The sequence below is a fragment of the Neodiprion virginianus genome, chromosome 1, assembly GCF_021901495.1.
Source record: "Neodiprion virginianus isolate iyNeoVirg1 chromosome 1, iyNeoVirg1.1, whole genome shotgun sequence".
In the NCBI taxonomy this organism is placed as follows: Eukaryota; Metazoa; Arthropoda; class Insecta; order Hymenoptera; family Diprionidae; genus Neodiprion; species Neodiprion virginianus.
In genome coordinates, this window is record NC_060877.1 from 2,505,317 (window position 1) to 2,518,192 (window position 12,876).

The 12,876-nt window shown below is 45.7% G+C and overlaps 1 protein-coding gene across 4 annotated transcripts in view; it reads right to left on the reverse strand.

Moving 5' to 3' along the window:
- The window catches only part of LOC124306440 (rootletin), a 31,690-nt gene that overhangs the window by 1,890 nt on the left and 16,924 nt on the right, over positions 1–12,876 (reverse strand). For 2 of the 4 annotated variants that reach the window (XM_046767180.1, XM_046767159.1), the window contains 23 exons: positions 8,824–8,916; positions 8,522–8,758; positions 8,236–8,438; positions 7,739–8,123; positions 6,877–7,023; positions 6,486–6,788; positions 6,170–6,406; positions 5,952–6,088; positions 5,714–5,874; positions 5,496–5,626; positions 5,059–5,421; positions 4,633–4,992; positions 4,373–4,565; positions 2,846–3,205; positions 2,579–2,764; positions 2,261–2,505; positions 1,958–2,173; positions 1,695–1,896; positions 1,509–1,627; positions 1,246–1,422; positions 1,074–1,181; positions 818–997; positions 70–282 (listed from right to left, as the gene is read on the reverse strand). In XM_046767180.1, the coding sequence (XP_046623136.1) occupies positions 70–282; positions 818–997; positions 1,074–1,181; positions 1,246–1,422; positions 1,509–1,627; positions 1,695–1,896; positions 1,958–2,173; positions 2,261–2,505; positions 2,579–2,764; positions 2,846–3,205; positions 4,373–4,565; positions 4,633–4,992; positions 5,059–5,421; positions 5,496–5,626; positions 5,714–5,874; positions 5,952–6,088; positions 6,170–6,406; positions 6,486–6,788; positions 6,877–7,023; positions 7,739–8,123; positions 8,236–8,438; positions 8,522–8,758; positions 8,824–8,874 (4,914 nt within the window). In that variant the 5' untranslated portion in view covers positions 8,875–8,916. Of the gene's footprint in view, positions 1–69; positions 283–817; positions 998–1,073; positions 1,182–1,245; positions 1,423–1,508; positions 1,628–1,694; positions 1,897–1,957; positions 2,174–2,260; positions 2,506–2,578; positions 2,765–2,845; positions 3,206–4,372; positions 4,566–4,632; positions 4,993–5,058; positions 5,422–5,495; positions 5,627–5,713; positions 5,875–5,951; positions 6,089–6,169; positions 6,407–6,485; positions 6,789–6,876; positions 7,024–7,738; positions 8,124–8,235; positions 8,439–8,521; positions 8,759–8,823; positions 8,917–9,837; positions 9,871–10,269; positions 10,401–12,876 lie in introns of those variants that run through there. The other 2 variants (XM_046767170.1, XM_046767188.1) reach the window with 2 other exon arrangements.

Consider the following 12,876-nt stretch of genomic DNA (forward strand, 5'->3'; position numbering starts at 1 on the left):
ATGAGTGTACACATGAACTCTTCCATCTACGACCATCTAAAAGCAATATACTTATAGCTGTATCTCAACCTGTTTCAGTTTTTCGTTCTGGCTTTGAGACGACGCGTTACTTTCCATGAGACTTCGTTGCAGGGCGTTTATCTCATTCCTGAATTCACTTTCGCCGGACGATGCTCGCTCCAAAGCCAAGTTCAGTTGTTCAATCGTTGTTTTCAACGAGGCGCACCTTTCTTCTAGGCTAGCCGTCGTTCGGCTTTGCGTTTCAACTCTGTCTTGCAATTTCTAGAAAAAATTTCAACAGTAGCTTGCACGACAGGAGCGAAGAACAAGATCCGCGATGTACGTCAACAGCTACCAAGCAAGTTCTAGTCTCCCGCGAATCGAAATTCGAAATGCGCGCCTTTTCGCATCGCAAGTTTTAGTAGCTTTGACGCTATGCGGCGCAGACGCGAAGGAGAGTAATCAATGATCGTGACTCTTTCGTAGTGAAAGTAAGCCAATCAACCGAATATTCGCGGGCTAATCCGAGTACAGGGTACATGGGGAATCCCAGAGTCTCAGCAGAACCCTTGCCGATGCATCGAGCTGCGCGGAGACGTCACGAAGACCCCGTGGGAACGCTAACCGAAGCTCCGTTCAGATGTAGCGAAGCTTCGGTAGTAGTTCCACGTGGACCTCACAAAATCTCAGCACTAGGTCTGCGCATTCGCAAGATCCAGCAGAGTCTCAGGGACTCTTTTTTTTATAAAAACCTGGTGCAAGATTCAAATATAAATCATCCTCTACACTCAGTTTTAGCACTGTCGATGTTCGATACCTGAATATTTCCTTCCTTTTCTTGCAGTATCATTTGCAGACGTTGCAAGTCTCCCTCCAGCGACATGCGTTGAAGCTCTAGCTTCGTCGAGCGGGATTCATTTCTTCCCAATTCATCTTGGAGGCCTCTTTTTTCATTTTCCAGCTTCGCTAGTGCTTGTCGCATTTTTTCAAGTTTTTCCTATCGCAGATAACAGTTGTTACGTGCCAGTAACGATTAAGGTAATAGGTTGAAGTTGATCTGGGGCCTTTCTCACCTCGTACTGACTCTTTCCTTCAGACTCGCTACTGATGGTTAATTCGAGGGTGGTCATTTTTTCCCGCATTTGTTCGTTCTCCTCAGTTCTTTGCTTTAAGGCGTCGGACTGGAATACATACAAATTACCAGCTGACCTTTATACGTATCTGGAAACAAAATAAAGTACATACCTGCGCTTGGAAGGCAGCCTGTCTCTGGGACAATTTTGCCTCAAGTGTACTTTTTTCATCCTGTAAAGATCGCAGGTTGCTCAGTAAATTGTTGAGCTTCGAATCAGCCTTTGACTGGTTCTCTTGTGCCTCTGTCAGCTGCTTCCTGATACTGTTGATTTCAATTCTGCAATCGTCCTGGAATCATCAAGAAAACGGGCACACGTCAAGGTGTAAATTAGCAGAAAACGTTGAACGAATGGACGATTGCAATTGGGCCCTACTCGCTCTCGTTCAATTTGAGCCACTTGCTGCATAAGAGATCGAACCCCCTTTCTCACAGCCTCCGGATCAACATCAAGTATGACGTCTCGTCCGCCGTCTCCGTGATCGGCGTGGCTTGCTGCAACATGTATCCAGCATTGAAGATGGAGAATCTTACTCAAGGGGATGACTTATGAACTACGTACCACGCGCGGGGCTCCATCTTCGCGAGGGGCTCATTAATTTGAAAGGCATATTGACGCTGCCGTCGAGTTGAATACCAGCAATACGACGAAGAGTCGATCCGACACTGCTCAACTTTTGCTCAACTTCTTTCTTGGCTGTTTCTAGTTGGTTTAATTGAGCATCCAGAGCACGGACCCTTCCCTCGGAACCGCCAAGTCGGGCCTGGAAGTCAGAATCAAAGGATTTTTTTCTCGACGGGATATCAGAATAACATTAGGCATACCTTGAGTTCCTGGAGTTGTTGCGAAGCATCAGCCAAACAGACTTCCAAGTTGTGCTTCTGATCCTCCAGTTTTCGTTCCCGACATCGACTGTCTTCCAGTCGGATCAGGAGCTCTTGTTCTCTAGTACGCCATCTCTCGTCTTCTTCGTCTCCTCGGGAACGAAGTCTTCCAAGTTCTTGGCGAGTCACTTCCAAGCTGTTGTCCAAGTCGATTACCTATGGAGAAAATACAAAGAAACAAAAGTGACTGTACGAAATGCTTCACTACCGGTCGTCAGAAGCGAATAAGAAATTGAGCTTGACCTGTTTCTTCAGTTGATGCAGTTGCAGTTGGAGACGTTCCCTTTCTTCGGTCTCGTTAGCTAATCTCGCCTGCAACTCTCTCTCCTCGTTTTGTCCCTGAGCATTTGCAGCCTGGGATTTTTGCAGCTCGTCCTGAGTAGCTCGGAGTTGTTGTTGCAGCTGCATCGTATCTCGCTCCATGTCTCGGAGCTGAGACTGGAGTCGTGATCTTTCGTTGTCGATTGTAGTCCTAAGGTCTTCCAGACCTGCAAGAACCAGAATTTGCAGTGAAGCTTTGTGGAAACGGATCCCAAAAGTGTGACACTGTTTGGAATTTACCTGCAATCTTTTGATAAGCTTCTTCCAGAGCTCGAGCCTGCTCTCGTTTTTCACCCTCCGTGCGTTTCACGTATTCCCGCAATTCCTTATTACTACTGTTGTACTTCTCCTTCTCATAGTTCGTGTCCGTCAATTGTCGGCGAACGTCGACTAGCTCCTTTCGCAACATTTCGATTGAATTTTCGGCTGCAACAATTTAGACTCGTGAGGAATTGCCTCAAGAGTGTTTGGCGATAGCGTCGATGAGAAAAATGAGCTGAAACGTACCTTCTTTTAATTTTCTGCCGGTCTCCTGCAGTTGATTTTGTAAACCATCGACCTTGTCTTCGGCCATGTGTAGCTGTACCTGGAGTTCTTCGGTCTCTCGCTGAGAGCTTTCCTTCTCCTTCCAGAGTTCCTCGATTTTTAAATCGAGCCGCATTTTTTCCTCCTCCGCTTTAAGCTTTGTTTCGTCGTATCGAGTTCGCAGTCGAGCCACCTCGTCGCGAAGCTGATTTATATTATTGCGATCTTGATCCGCGCGAGTACCTGCCTCTCTGCGCAAGCGATCCAAGCTTCCTCTCTCCTCTTCAAGCTCTCGGTACACGCCTTCAAGTTTTTTCATCAGCGCTTGCTGATCGTGATGAGCTGGATCACATAAATACAAAGAGGAACATATACAAAAGAAGGTTACCAATGAGATAAATCCATAACGTGACAAACTTCAGTTTGTTTCGTAAAAGTTTCACGTTCTGACGCGTGATGAAATTTTTGGTTATCGGTGCTCAGAGAAACGATATTATGTATCCATTCCGTGAAATACTGGACCAATGGTCGGAGAAATTCACACTAACAGTGACGTGAATATTCTGCAAAAATTGCAGAATCGTTTCATCGAGTTGTAATAGGTGATGGACAGCGTTGGTGAGCGCATATCAACGAACGATAAATCTTTCATGATTCGACATCCTCGATCGAGAAGACGACTAACAAAATTAAAAACCGACACCCGTAATCAGTTCAGAAACCAGAATCACTTCGCAAAATCTATTTCTGCCTTTTACCCAAGAGAGCAGCGGCTCAATTACGCGGTCGACAAGTTAATTAACAGTCCTTATCATAACCGATACACTACCTGTTGCCCAGTCACGCTTGGATACCTGCCTTGTGAGGGAAGCAATTACCTCGCGTACTCGAGTCCACGTTTGAAGAATCCTCATCACAAAAAAACGAAACAAACTGCTGAAACTGAAGGACTGAAAGCCGTTCAGGACGAGATGCAGGATATGCGAGAAAAGCTTTCAGCCGTTGTCGAGACTCTGACAAAGGTCGCCGATGCTCTTGTCAACGGGAAAGAAGAAGAACCAAATGAGGACGATAAAAAGCTCAGTGCCTATCAGTTCGAGGATAAAAGTGTTCAGTTTGACGGACGTGGGCCAAAGCTACGGGATCGTGGTCGAAACGGTTTCTGTTGCCTTGGAATGGGGTCAGTGAAGAGTGTGGACAGTGACTCCGATTATTACAGACCCGAAAAGCGCGACGATTCCCGAGGGAAATTGTCGAAGAACGATGAACTTGAACGTCCCAGATCTCTCACTGATGATGAAAATCAAATACCTCGCGAGACTTTGAGTTCGGAAAGCAGTAAATCGCGAAGTTGTGAGGCAGTCGCGGTGTGTTATTTTTTACAAAAGTTATTGTACCGTCTTAAGCTTCTTTTCCTCTGATATTTTTAGCCAGTAAACGCAAACGGATATTGTCATTGAGTCACTAATTTTTGATTTTATTATTTCACTTGACGGCGATTCGACTCACCTATCAGGAGAGCCTGTTGCTTGTCGTTTTCTGCTCTTAGAAGGACCTCCTCGTGCTGTTGGCACAGATTTTCAATGTGTTGTTGAAGATCTTCGATTCTCTGCTGGAGCTGTGCTATTTCGTCATCCTTTTCACCGCCCAGCTGCGAAACTGACTGCTGCAGACGCTTCTCCAAAGATGTTCTTATTTGTTCCTAAAATGGAAAACGATGTCGGTCGCATGAAAATCGTACCTGAAAGTGTTCATTGCTTAATATTCACCTTTTCTTCGTTCAGCTTCTTGACGTTGTCGTCATTCTGCTTCTTCATGTTTGCAATAATCTGCTGGAACTCCGCCTCCTGGTTTCCGCTCTGCTGTGTCAGCGTCTGTTTTATATCCTGAGCTCGCCTCTCGCTGTTTTCCAAATCCTTCGTAAGCCTCATGACCTGACCCTTCAGACTTTCCTGTCTCACCAATAGCTCCTGCTGCTCTTTTTCTAGCTGTGTTTTTTTCGCATGCGTCGCCTCGAGGTTCGTTTGAGTATCGAACAGAACGCCTTCCAGTGCTTCTTTCTCGCTACGGAGGGAAGCAAGCTGCTCCTGAACGCGCTGGAGTTCTTTGTCGGTGGTTTCCAGCAGTACCTATAAGAAAAAGGAGATGAGAAAAGCGCTGCAATCCTTCCAACGAGCACAAACTACGATCCTCACTTGTTTCTCTTCATTGTCCTTAACGAGATCTTCCAGGTTCCTGTTGATCCTTGCGTTCATTTCATTGGCTTGTTCCAAACGCTGCCTGAGCCTCATCAGCTCCTCATTCAGAGCCTCTTTCTTCCTGGCAAGGACGGACAACTGATTGCTGAGATCGCCACGTTCCCGCGACACTTGACCAAGCTCCATCTCAACCTTTTCTTTCTCGATCTCTAGGAACTTGACTTTTTCGTTCAGCGTAACCTTGTCGGATTCCAAATCGAGGCGGGCCTGTTCCGCCTGAAGCAGTTCTTTCTTCAAGGATCCCAGGTCGCCTTGCTGATCCGTACATTGACTTCCGAGTTTACTCTTCTCGTCTTGCATCTGCAACAAATATTTACGGCCATGTGAAGAATATATATTCTCGATTAATTACTCGGAGTAAAGAATATTATAACCTTCTTCAGTTCATCTTGTAGCCTTTTCTTATCCTGCTCACTGTTCGCGCACATGGCTTCGAGTTTCGCCAAGGCTTCTTGAGTGTCGGATTTTTCCAGGAGGATACGTTCCAGTTCTAGCTCAAGATCACCTGGTTTTGGAAGTAGACATTTGCACCAAATTCGAGGGAGCTAATTTGAAATAATTTCTGAAGAGGTATTAATTGTTACAACTTTACCTTTACTCTTTTCAATTTGTGATATGAGACCGTCGGACTCCATTTTCTGTTGTTCCAACATATCCTTGGCGAGGTAAGTCTTGTTCAATTCTTCCCTCAAAGTCAGAAGCTCTTCTCGCATTCTACTGCACCGATCTTCTTCCGACCGAAGACTTATTTCTCTGCGAAATTAACAAGCTATTAAAATACGTACGTTTGATGATCATGTAGAACCTGAACCGAACAAATTTTCTCTTACCTCAATTCTGCGTCCTTGTTGACCCGATCAAGTTCGGTTTGCAGATAAATTTTTTCGTCCTCGAGATTGTCAGCCAATTTTTGTAACCTGTTGTTCGTTTTTTGGAGTTTGTCGTAGTCCGTATTGAGAGCTTCGACCTGCCGACAAAGCGGATATTATCGAACACCGAATTTTAAACTGTTCATGCAAACGTAGGTCAAACTTGGTCTGCAACCGACCATAGCGTTGATTTCCAGTCTGTTTTTGTCAAGAGAGTTCTTCTCCGCTTTTACAGCATCGAGATTCTTCTGAATAAGATCCTTTTCCTGCGTCAGTTGGGTGCAATGAGACCTCGCGGCGTCCAACTGCGAAGTTAATTCGGAAACCTTCTCTTCCAAAGCCTGGCTGGATTCTTCGGCTGACTCGCACTGCTTGCGAGCGATCGTTAGCTGCTCCTTGTTCGTTTGAAGTTTTACCTGAAGTTTAGAAGCCGTGAAAGTTATCCATCACCATTAATCTTTCCATCACCTCCCAGCCATCTTTGGTCATCGGTACCTGAAGCTCGTGTATCATAAGCTGGTACTTGTGCAATGCCGCTTGGACGGCGCTTATCGTGCTTTCGGCAAAAGCTGGCGTCGTGTTGCTCCGCGTTCCCCTCTTAGGTGACCGTTGAGGAACAGCTCCTGTCGGCGAAAGGTGAATGTGAGGTGGAGCCTGAGTGTTTTCGACGTCCCGGGACTCGGCATCCTGGATCACGGCATGAGCAATGTCACGCAAGGCTGATTGTAGGAGTTCGACATCTTCCTGGATGCGAACGACTTGGCCCATTCCCGCCTCTGCTTCCCCGCATCTTTCCTCCTGCGGGAAATAACTATGTTCTTTAATAAACTGTCTCGGCCGGTTCTGGTTCACCAGGACTTATCACGAGGTACGACGAGCCACTCACCAGGGTATGGACCTCGCGTATCAATTGATTTATCCGGTCTTCCTTCAATCGAATCTCGTTCTGAGCCGCGTCGAACTGCTGCTTCAAAGCTACTATCTCAGATTTCATGTCACAAGCTTCTTGAGCTTGCTGGAACTGCTGGGAAACCTGAATCAGTAGCGATGAAATCAGTATTAGTAGGGAAAATGGAGGTAACCTGTTCGTGAAACAATAGATTCATACTTCTTGCGTATGCTGCTGAAATGAACGCTATAGAATTTGAAGTTGAAATTCCGAATTTGAAATGTTCACAAAGCGCCAAATTTCGAATTTTTTGGTAGTGAAATTTAAAGTAAGGAAATCAAACTTTGACGAAACAACAAAATTTCGAATGGTTCTAAAACCGACTCTGAAAGTTCCGAAGGTGCAAAGTTTCGAAAGAGAAAAATTCTGAAAGGACAAAATGCCAAAAGAGCATAACTCCGACAAGTCAAAGTTCCGAAAGTGCAAAATTGAGAACATTTAAAAATCTGAAACATCCAATTCCGAATTATTGAAAATTTGCAGGTCTGTGAATTTCTGACTTGGCGAAAATTGACCACTTTGAGCTTTCGTTGTTTTGGATTTTCGATATTTTTACGTTCGACATCTTGGCCATTCTGATTTTTCTGATTTTTCACACCCACTCGTCGAGTAAGCTACGCTGGGTGAGTACCGACCATTTGAAACTTTGTTGTTTCGCAAAAATTTGATTTCTTTACTTCAAGTTTCGCTACCAAATAATTCGCAATTAGGCGCTTTCGGAGCTTTTTAAATTCGGAACTTCAACCCCGCCCCCCATTTAAGACTGTATCTTACGCAGTAATCATACAAGAATGCATACCGATGACTGCGCATTGGTGGCTTGCATTTTAAGTGCGAAATTAGTGCTGCCGCAAGCGGTCGCCATTTCCCTTGAGGTGAGAGAGATTTCGTTTTGGAGTTTGGAGAGGTCTCTTTTCGTTGCAGATTTCACCTCGGAGAATAATCTCTTGACAGAGACTACATCGCGCCATAGATTGAGCAGCCTGTTATGCTCGGAGGTGTAATAGTCATTGAAGGCCTGCTCCTCCTCCTTCCACTCGTCCTCTTTAACGGTCATCTCCTCTCGCAGGGCGTCCCAGTCGCTGCTCAACTTCTGAAGATCCGACGTCAGAGCTTCGTTGGTCTGGTGAGCGTCCTCCAGTTGGTCTTTCAGGGAGGCATTCACCTGCAGGATTTTCTCACATCTAGAAATACCAATTCACCGTTTGAGAGTAAAAAAAAGTAACTTGAGATCGAATTCCGACTGACGGCGCGTCTTCGCATTGAAAAATGTTTCTACTTCCAAGATTCACTCGCCTTCTGCGTTCCTCCGCAAGCTTTTTCAGCGCCGTTTCCAAGTCGTGGATCTGCTCATCTCGCAATTCTCGGAGCGTCTGATGTGCGGCATCAAGAGCTGATCCACTGGGCGCGGAGGAAGATGGTCCCCTGCCAGCGTCCATTGGCAGTGACTCCATCATCTGGTTCTCCAAGTCCGAGCATCGCTGCTTGTACTGCAGCACCTGAAAAATGAAGAGTAAAAGTTGAAATCACGAGACGAGTCTAAAAGGCTCTTCTGCCTCGCGAATAAACAATGTGGACTTACCTTGGCTTGCAGGCGTGAAACTAAGGTGGCCTGATGTTGCTGCGCCTGTCTGTAGGTGTCGAGTCGCCTCTTGTAGCTGGCTGCTTCCTCCTCCAGACGATGGCGTAGCTCGAAATTTTGCCGGACTAAAGCATCGGGAGCCATGTCGTCATCACTGCCTCCGTCCCCACCGCCACTTCCCAAAATCGCACTGCGTCCAGATTCCATTCTTCCACTGCCTCCGGTTCCTCTGTCCGACTGTGAAAAGCACCGAAAAATGATCGATCGCGAAGCTGACGCGAGCATGACTGATGTTTACAAACCTCTCTAGATTTCACACTTCCTCTGAGAAACGGGGGTCGTCGTCTCTCCATCTGCCCTCGGGGCGTCAGGTGAGAGGCGCTTTTGGTTGGCACCTAAAACAGTAAGACATTGGTGGTGACCAGACAGTCGGATCGATAAGTTTACCTCGGTATAACTACGACGAGAGTAGCTCAGCGTATTTCGAGGCGAAGTCAAGGAACGTAAAATTAAAAAAAAAAAAAAAAAAAACATTTAGCAAGAGTTGATCGAGATGCTCGTCGATCGAATGACGAATTCGATCTGACTATGGTTGATTCGTCTGAGACTTTAAGGCTTGGCCCTGCTCGGTGTACGATAAAATCGATTCCACCTTCCGGATCTCGGTGATTCTTCATTGACGGTTTCGAAGCTCCCCAAAGTCTAGTATTATTAGACATACGCCTTGCCTATTGACAAAACAATCTTGTCGAGCTGCAACTAGTACAAGACACGCGATAAAGACAAGGATGAGATGTTGGTCTAGCATTACGGCGGCAGTACGAATACCGTGACTGGCGGTGTCTTGCGTGAGAAAAAAAATGCGTGCGTCCATGAGCCATCAAGTTCTTCAAGTTTCTCGAGGTTCGACGAAACTTTCCAAAATACGTTGCATTTACGAGAGATTCCCTCGTTTTTCGATCCCCGGGAAAAGAATGCGCGGTAAGAACGTTTTGCGGCACGACCTGATTTCCGGAAATTGGACCTTGAAGGGTGTCGTAAACACGCGGAGCAGTTGAAAGAAACATCATAAGGCAGTCGAGACAAAACAAATTCATATACCTCCAAACAGAAAATTGTCGTGAACTTTGAACGTCGCCCACATAATAAATAATATGAGATTCATCGGAATTATTGTGCGGGAAAGTGGCACGCACACTTCGTACGGCCAACCCGCATACGTGACGGATATCACGAAAATTTATCCGTTCATTGGTGCAGCGGGAGACAAAACCCTGGAAATATACTGTAACTCGTTCGAACTACAAAGTACATACGACTCTGTGACTGCAATCGTCTGGGGCGGACAGACAATTTGATAAGAGAGTGTAGACGCCTGGTTACAAAGTCCAACGGGTTTGTACGCGCCGCGAGCAATTAATCAGAATACAATTACTAGTTAATTAAAAGCCAGTTTTGCGCTTCCGTTCATTCTATCTTTTAAAAAATATGCAAGTATTATACTTCACCGTATCAATCGCGTATTTATACCTCGGCTATTCGGACTATCGAATAAGACAAATTGGTCAATCGATCTCTCTCCGATCTTACATCGAACCGGTTCGGTATAATGATCGGAATAACGGTTTCTATCCTCCCAATGTCGACGATAATAGTAATTTTCTTTCCAACCGATGACAGTGCGCTTCGGGGAACCGAACACTCGTCCTTCGCGACTTGCGGATCGCTATGAATGGTTATTTACTCACTCTTCGGAGTTGCACCTCTGGCAGGATCCATCAGGACTGGACATCGACCAGATATCGTCGCGTTGGTGAGTCCGTCGAGTCTAATTCAACAGCTGAGCCCGGACTGAGGGGTGCTCGTGCTTTTTCGACGGGCATGCCCGGCAACCTCGTGGCTGTGGCCCTTTCTATCGGAAGAACCGAGTTGCCGGACTCTCAGGTGTTGAACTCGGCAGGCAGTCCCCGAGGGAAAAGGGGGGCGGCCGTTCTGCCACCTGGCACTGAACGGCACCAATCGATATACGCTCCGAATACTATCCCTGCAGGGTTATACGGCTTCCCTGCGCCTCGGAGGTGAGGCGATACCGGATATGCGGGCATTTTCGAAGAGATTACCACCCTCGATATCGAGGACGATGAGTGCTGCGGATTTCAGGGACGAAACCGCGGAGACGCGGAACTCGAGGAAGTCGGCGTCTTGGTGCACGGAAAACCGCTTACCTATCGGATCTAGGATCGATGTTTCTCCGAATTAGGTGAAGCGCGTCTCTTCCTCCTGCAATTGACTATCGACCTGAACCTTGTATACTTGCAAATCGTTTGATCGTTCGCAATTTGGCGTAGCGTGGCTGAAATAGACTTGAGAAACTTACTCGGGGGCTATTGGTCTTAGATGTAATTTTAACCGGTACGATAGCTGCAGGTATATTCATCCTGAGAAGAGAGCTTATCGAGCTTGGACTCTGGTTTCGCCACCCGCATATTTTATGGGATGGTAATTTGGTGCCGGGCATGGTCGTCGAATTAACGGCGAATTTGATAACGTTCGCGAAGAATCTAATACCCAATTAAAACTTTCACGGTTTAATCAGAGTCGTGTTAAGTTGAATTAGCGCTCTGATCAAACCGCGGAAATCGCAACAGTTCGGGCTAATCAACGACCCAGAATCCGGGAATCGTCGAGCAGATTTCGGACTAACCTCCGAATCTCCGTCGAACGATTAACTCCTGGAATCGCATGCGAGGACTGCCAGCTGGCTTAATATCGTCGAACATGGGAACCCTGCACCTGGTTTGTAAGATAAACCCCGATTGCAGCCACCCTTCGATCGATCGAGTTATCGGCCAACGATTTTTAAGCCGCCAGAAATACCTGCCAAGTTAATTACCACCCACAAAGAAAAAAAAAAAAAACCAGCTTCGCGTGGAAAAGTCGAACAAAGCACCGTCGACGGTGTTATTCGTCTATGATTTCAAGGTGTGCGGTACAAAGAGAAATCGGTGATCAATTAAAAATCGATACTGTGACATGCGTCAAATCGATTTTTATTCATCTATGATTGACATAATTTTTCAACGTAACGATACGCTTGTTTTCGATCTGCAAGGTTTGTTCAAAATTGAAAGAGCAAGAAAAACAATGATTACATTTTTAAGATGTAGAAAATTTTTTACCATACATTAAGTATGTTGGATACTGAGTAGAAAAATTTCACACGATTCCGTACTGAGTGAAAGGATTTTTTGAGTCGCGTGATATTCGTTTGATTCAACTAAATGCGGGGAACGCAATATACTTACTCCGTTAGATGATAAATAAAATAATTATGTTGGTCTAACAAAATTTAGTTGAATCAACAAAACATTTTGCTAGACCTATAGACCTTGAATCGAGCCAAATGAATATTTACTCCGCCGCATGTGACCACACATTCGGTTGATTCAATGACTGTTGTTTTTTTTCTCAGTCCAGCATCAATGTAATTTCACCAAAAGTTAATTGCACCGGTGATTAGCCTTGGTCGGGTATGACGTACAGGTGTATAATCTTTATCGTTGTTAAGCGCATTGGAAGGCTGCGCTGATATAGAAGGTGTAAAAGATTGGAAATAAAAGGGATGTGAACCGGCGCGGAAGGGCATTGAAGGGGGGAATAGCCGTCAAAATAAAACGCATCGTTATCAGACGACCTAAATTAATTTCCATCGAGCCTAATATTTGTGTGTTGGTTTCAAAGTTACGTATACGTAATAATATACGTGATGACATAGCTATGATTCGTGCATCAACTTGTCCACACAGCTCTTGTTTTTGCGCGACGAAAAAGAGTTAAATAAACATCTGCAATTTGTCGATCAAGTCTGTATACGTTATAACGTAAGCGAGCAGTCTCTCCTTTAAGCGACTCGCACTACTGGCACAATCGTGGTCAGCAAACACTTAACGCCACATATACTCGCGAGTCTCGGTACGTTTAGACTTTAGACGAAGACCTTTGGATCGAACAATAAATCAGTCGTTCGTTTTGTGATTTTGAAACGAGAATTGACAAATTAATATGTGTAGACACGCTTCACACGCACAACGTATCGGCCGGGGGAAACGGTTAACGGTTGGAACTTGAACCGCCGCTAACGTGAACTACCAGCTCAGCAATCCAATGAACTGGATTGAACCGCGTCCCATTGTATCTCGGCACCGACGTTCGTCTACGTTCCATGCATAAATTTTTTACAGACCGACACGGCTCTCTGGGTCACTTTGCTCGCGGTGTGTTCCGACTCGCCGGCGTATCGTTACCGGAAAAATTTCCATCCGTGGATCTCGGAATTCGAATCTTCGATGCATGCA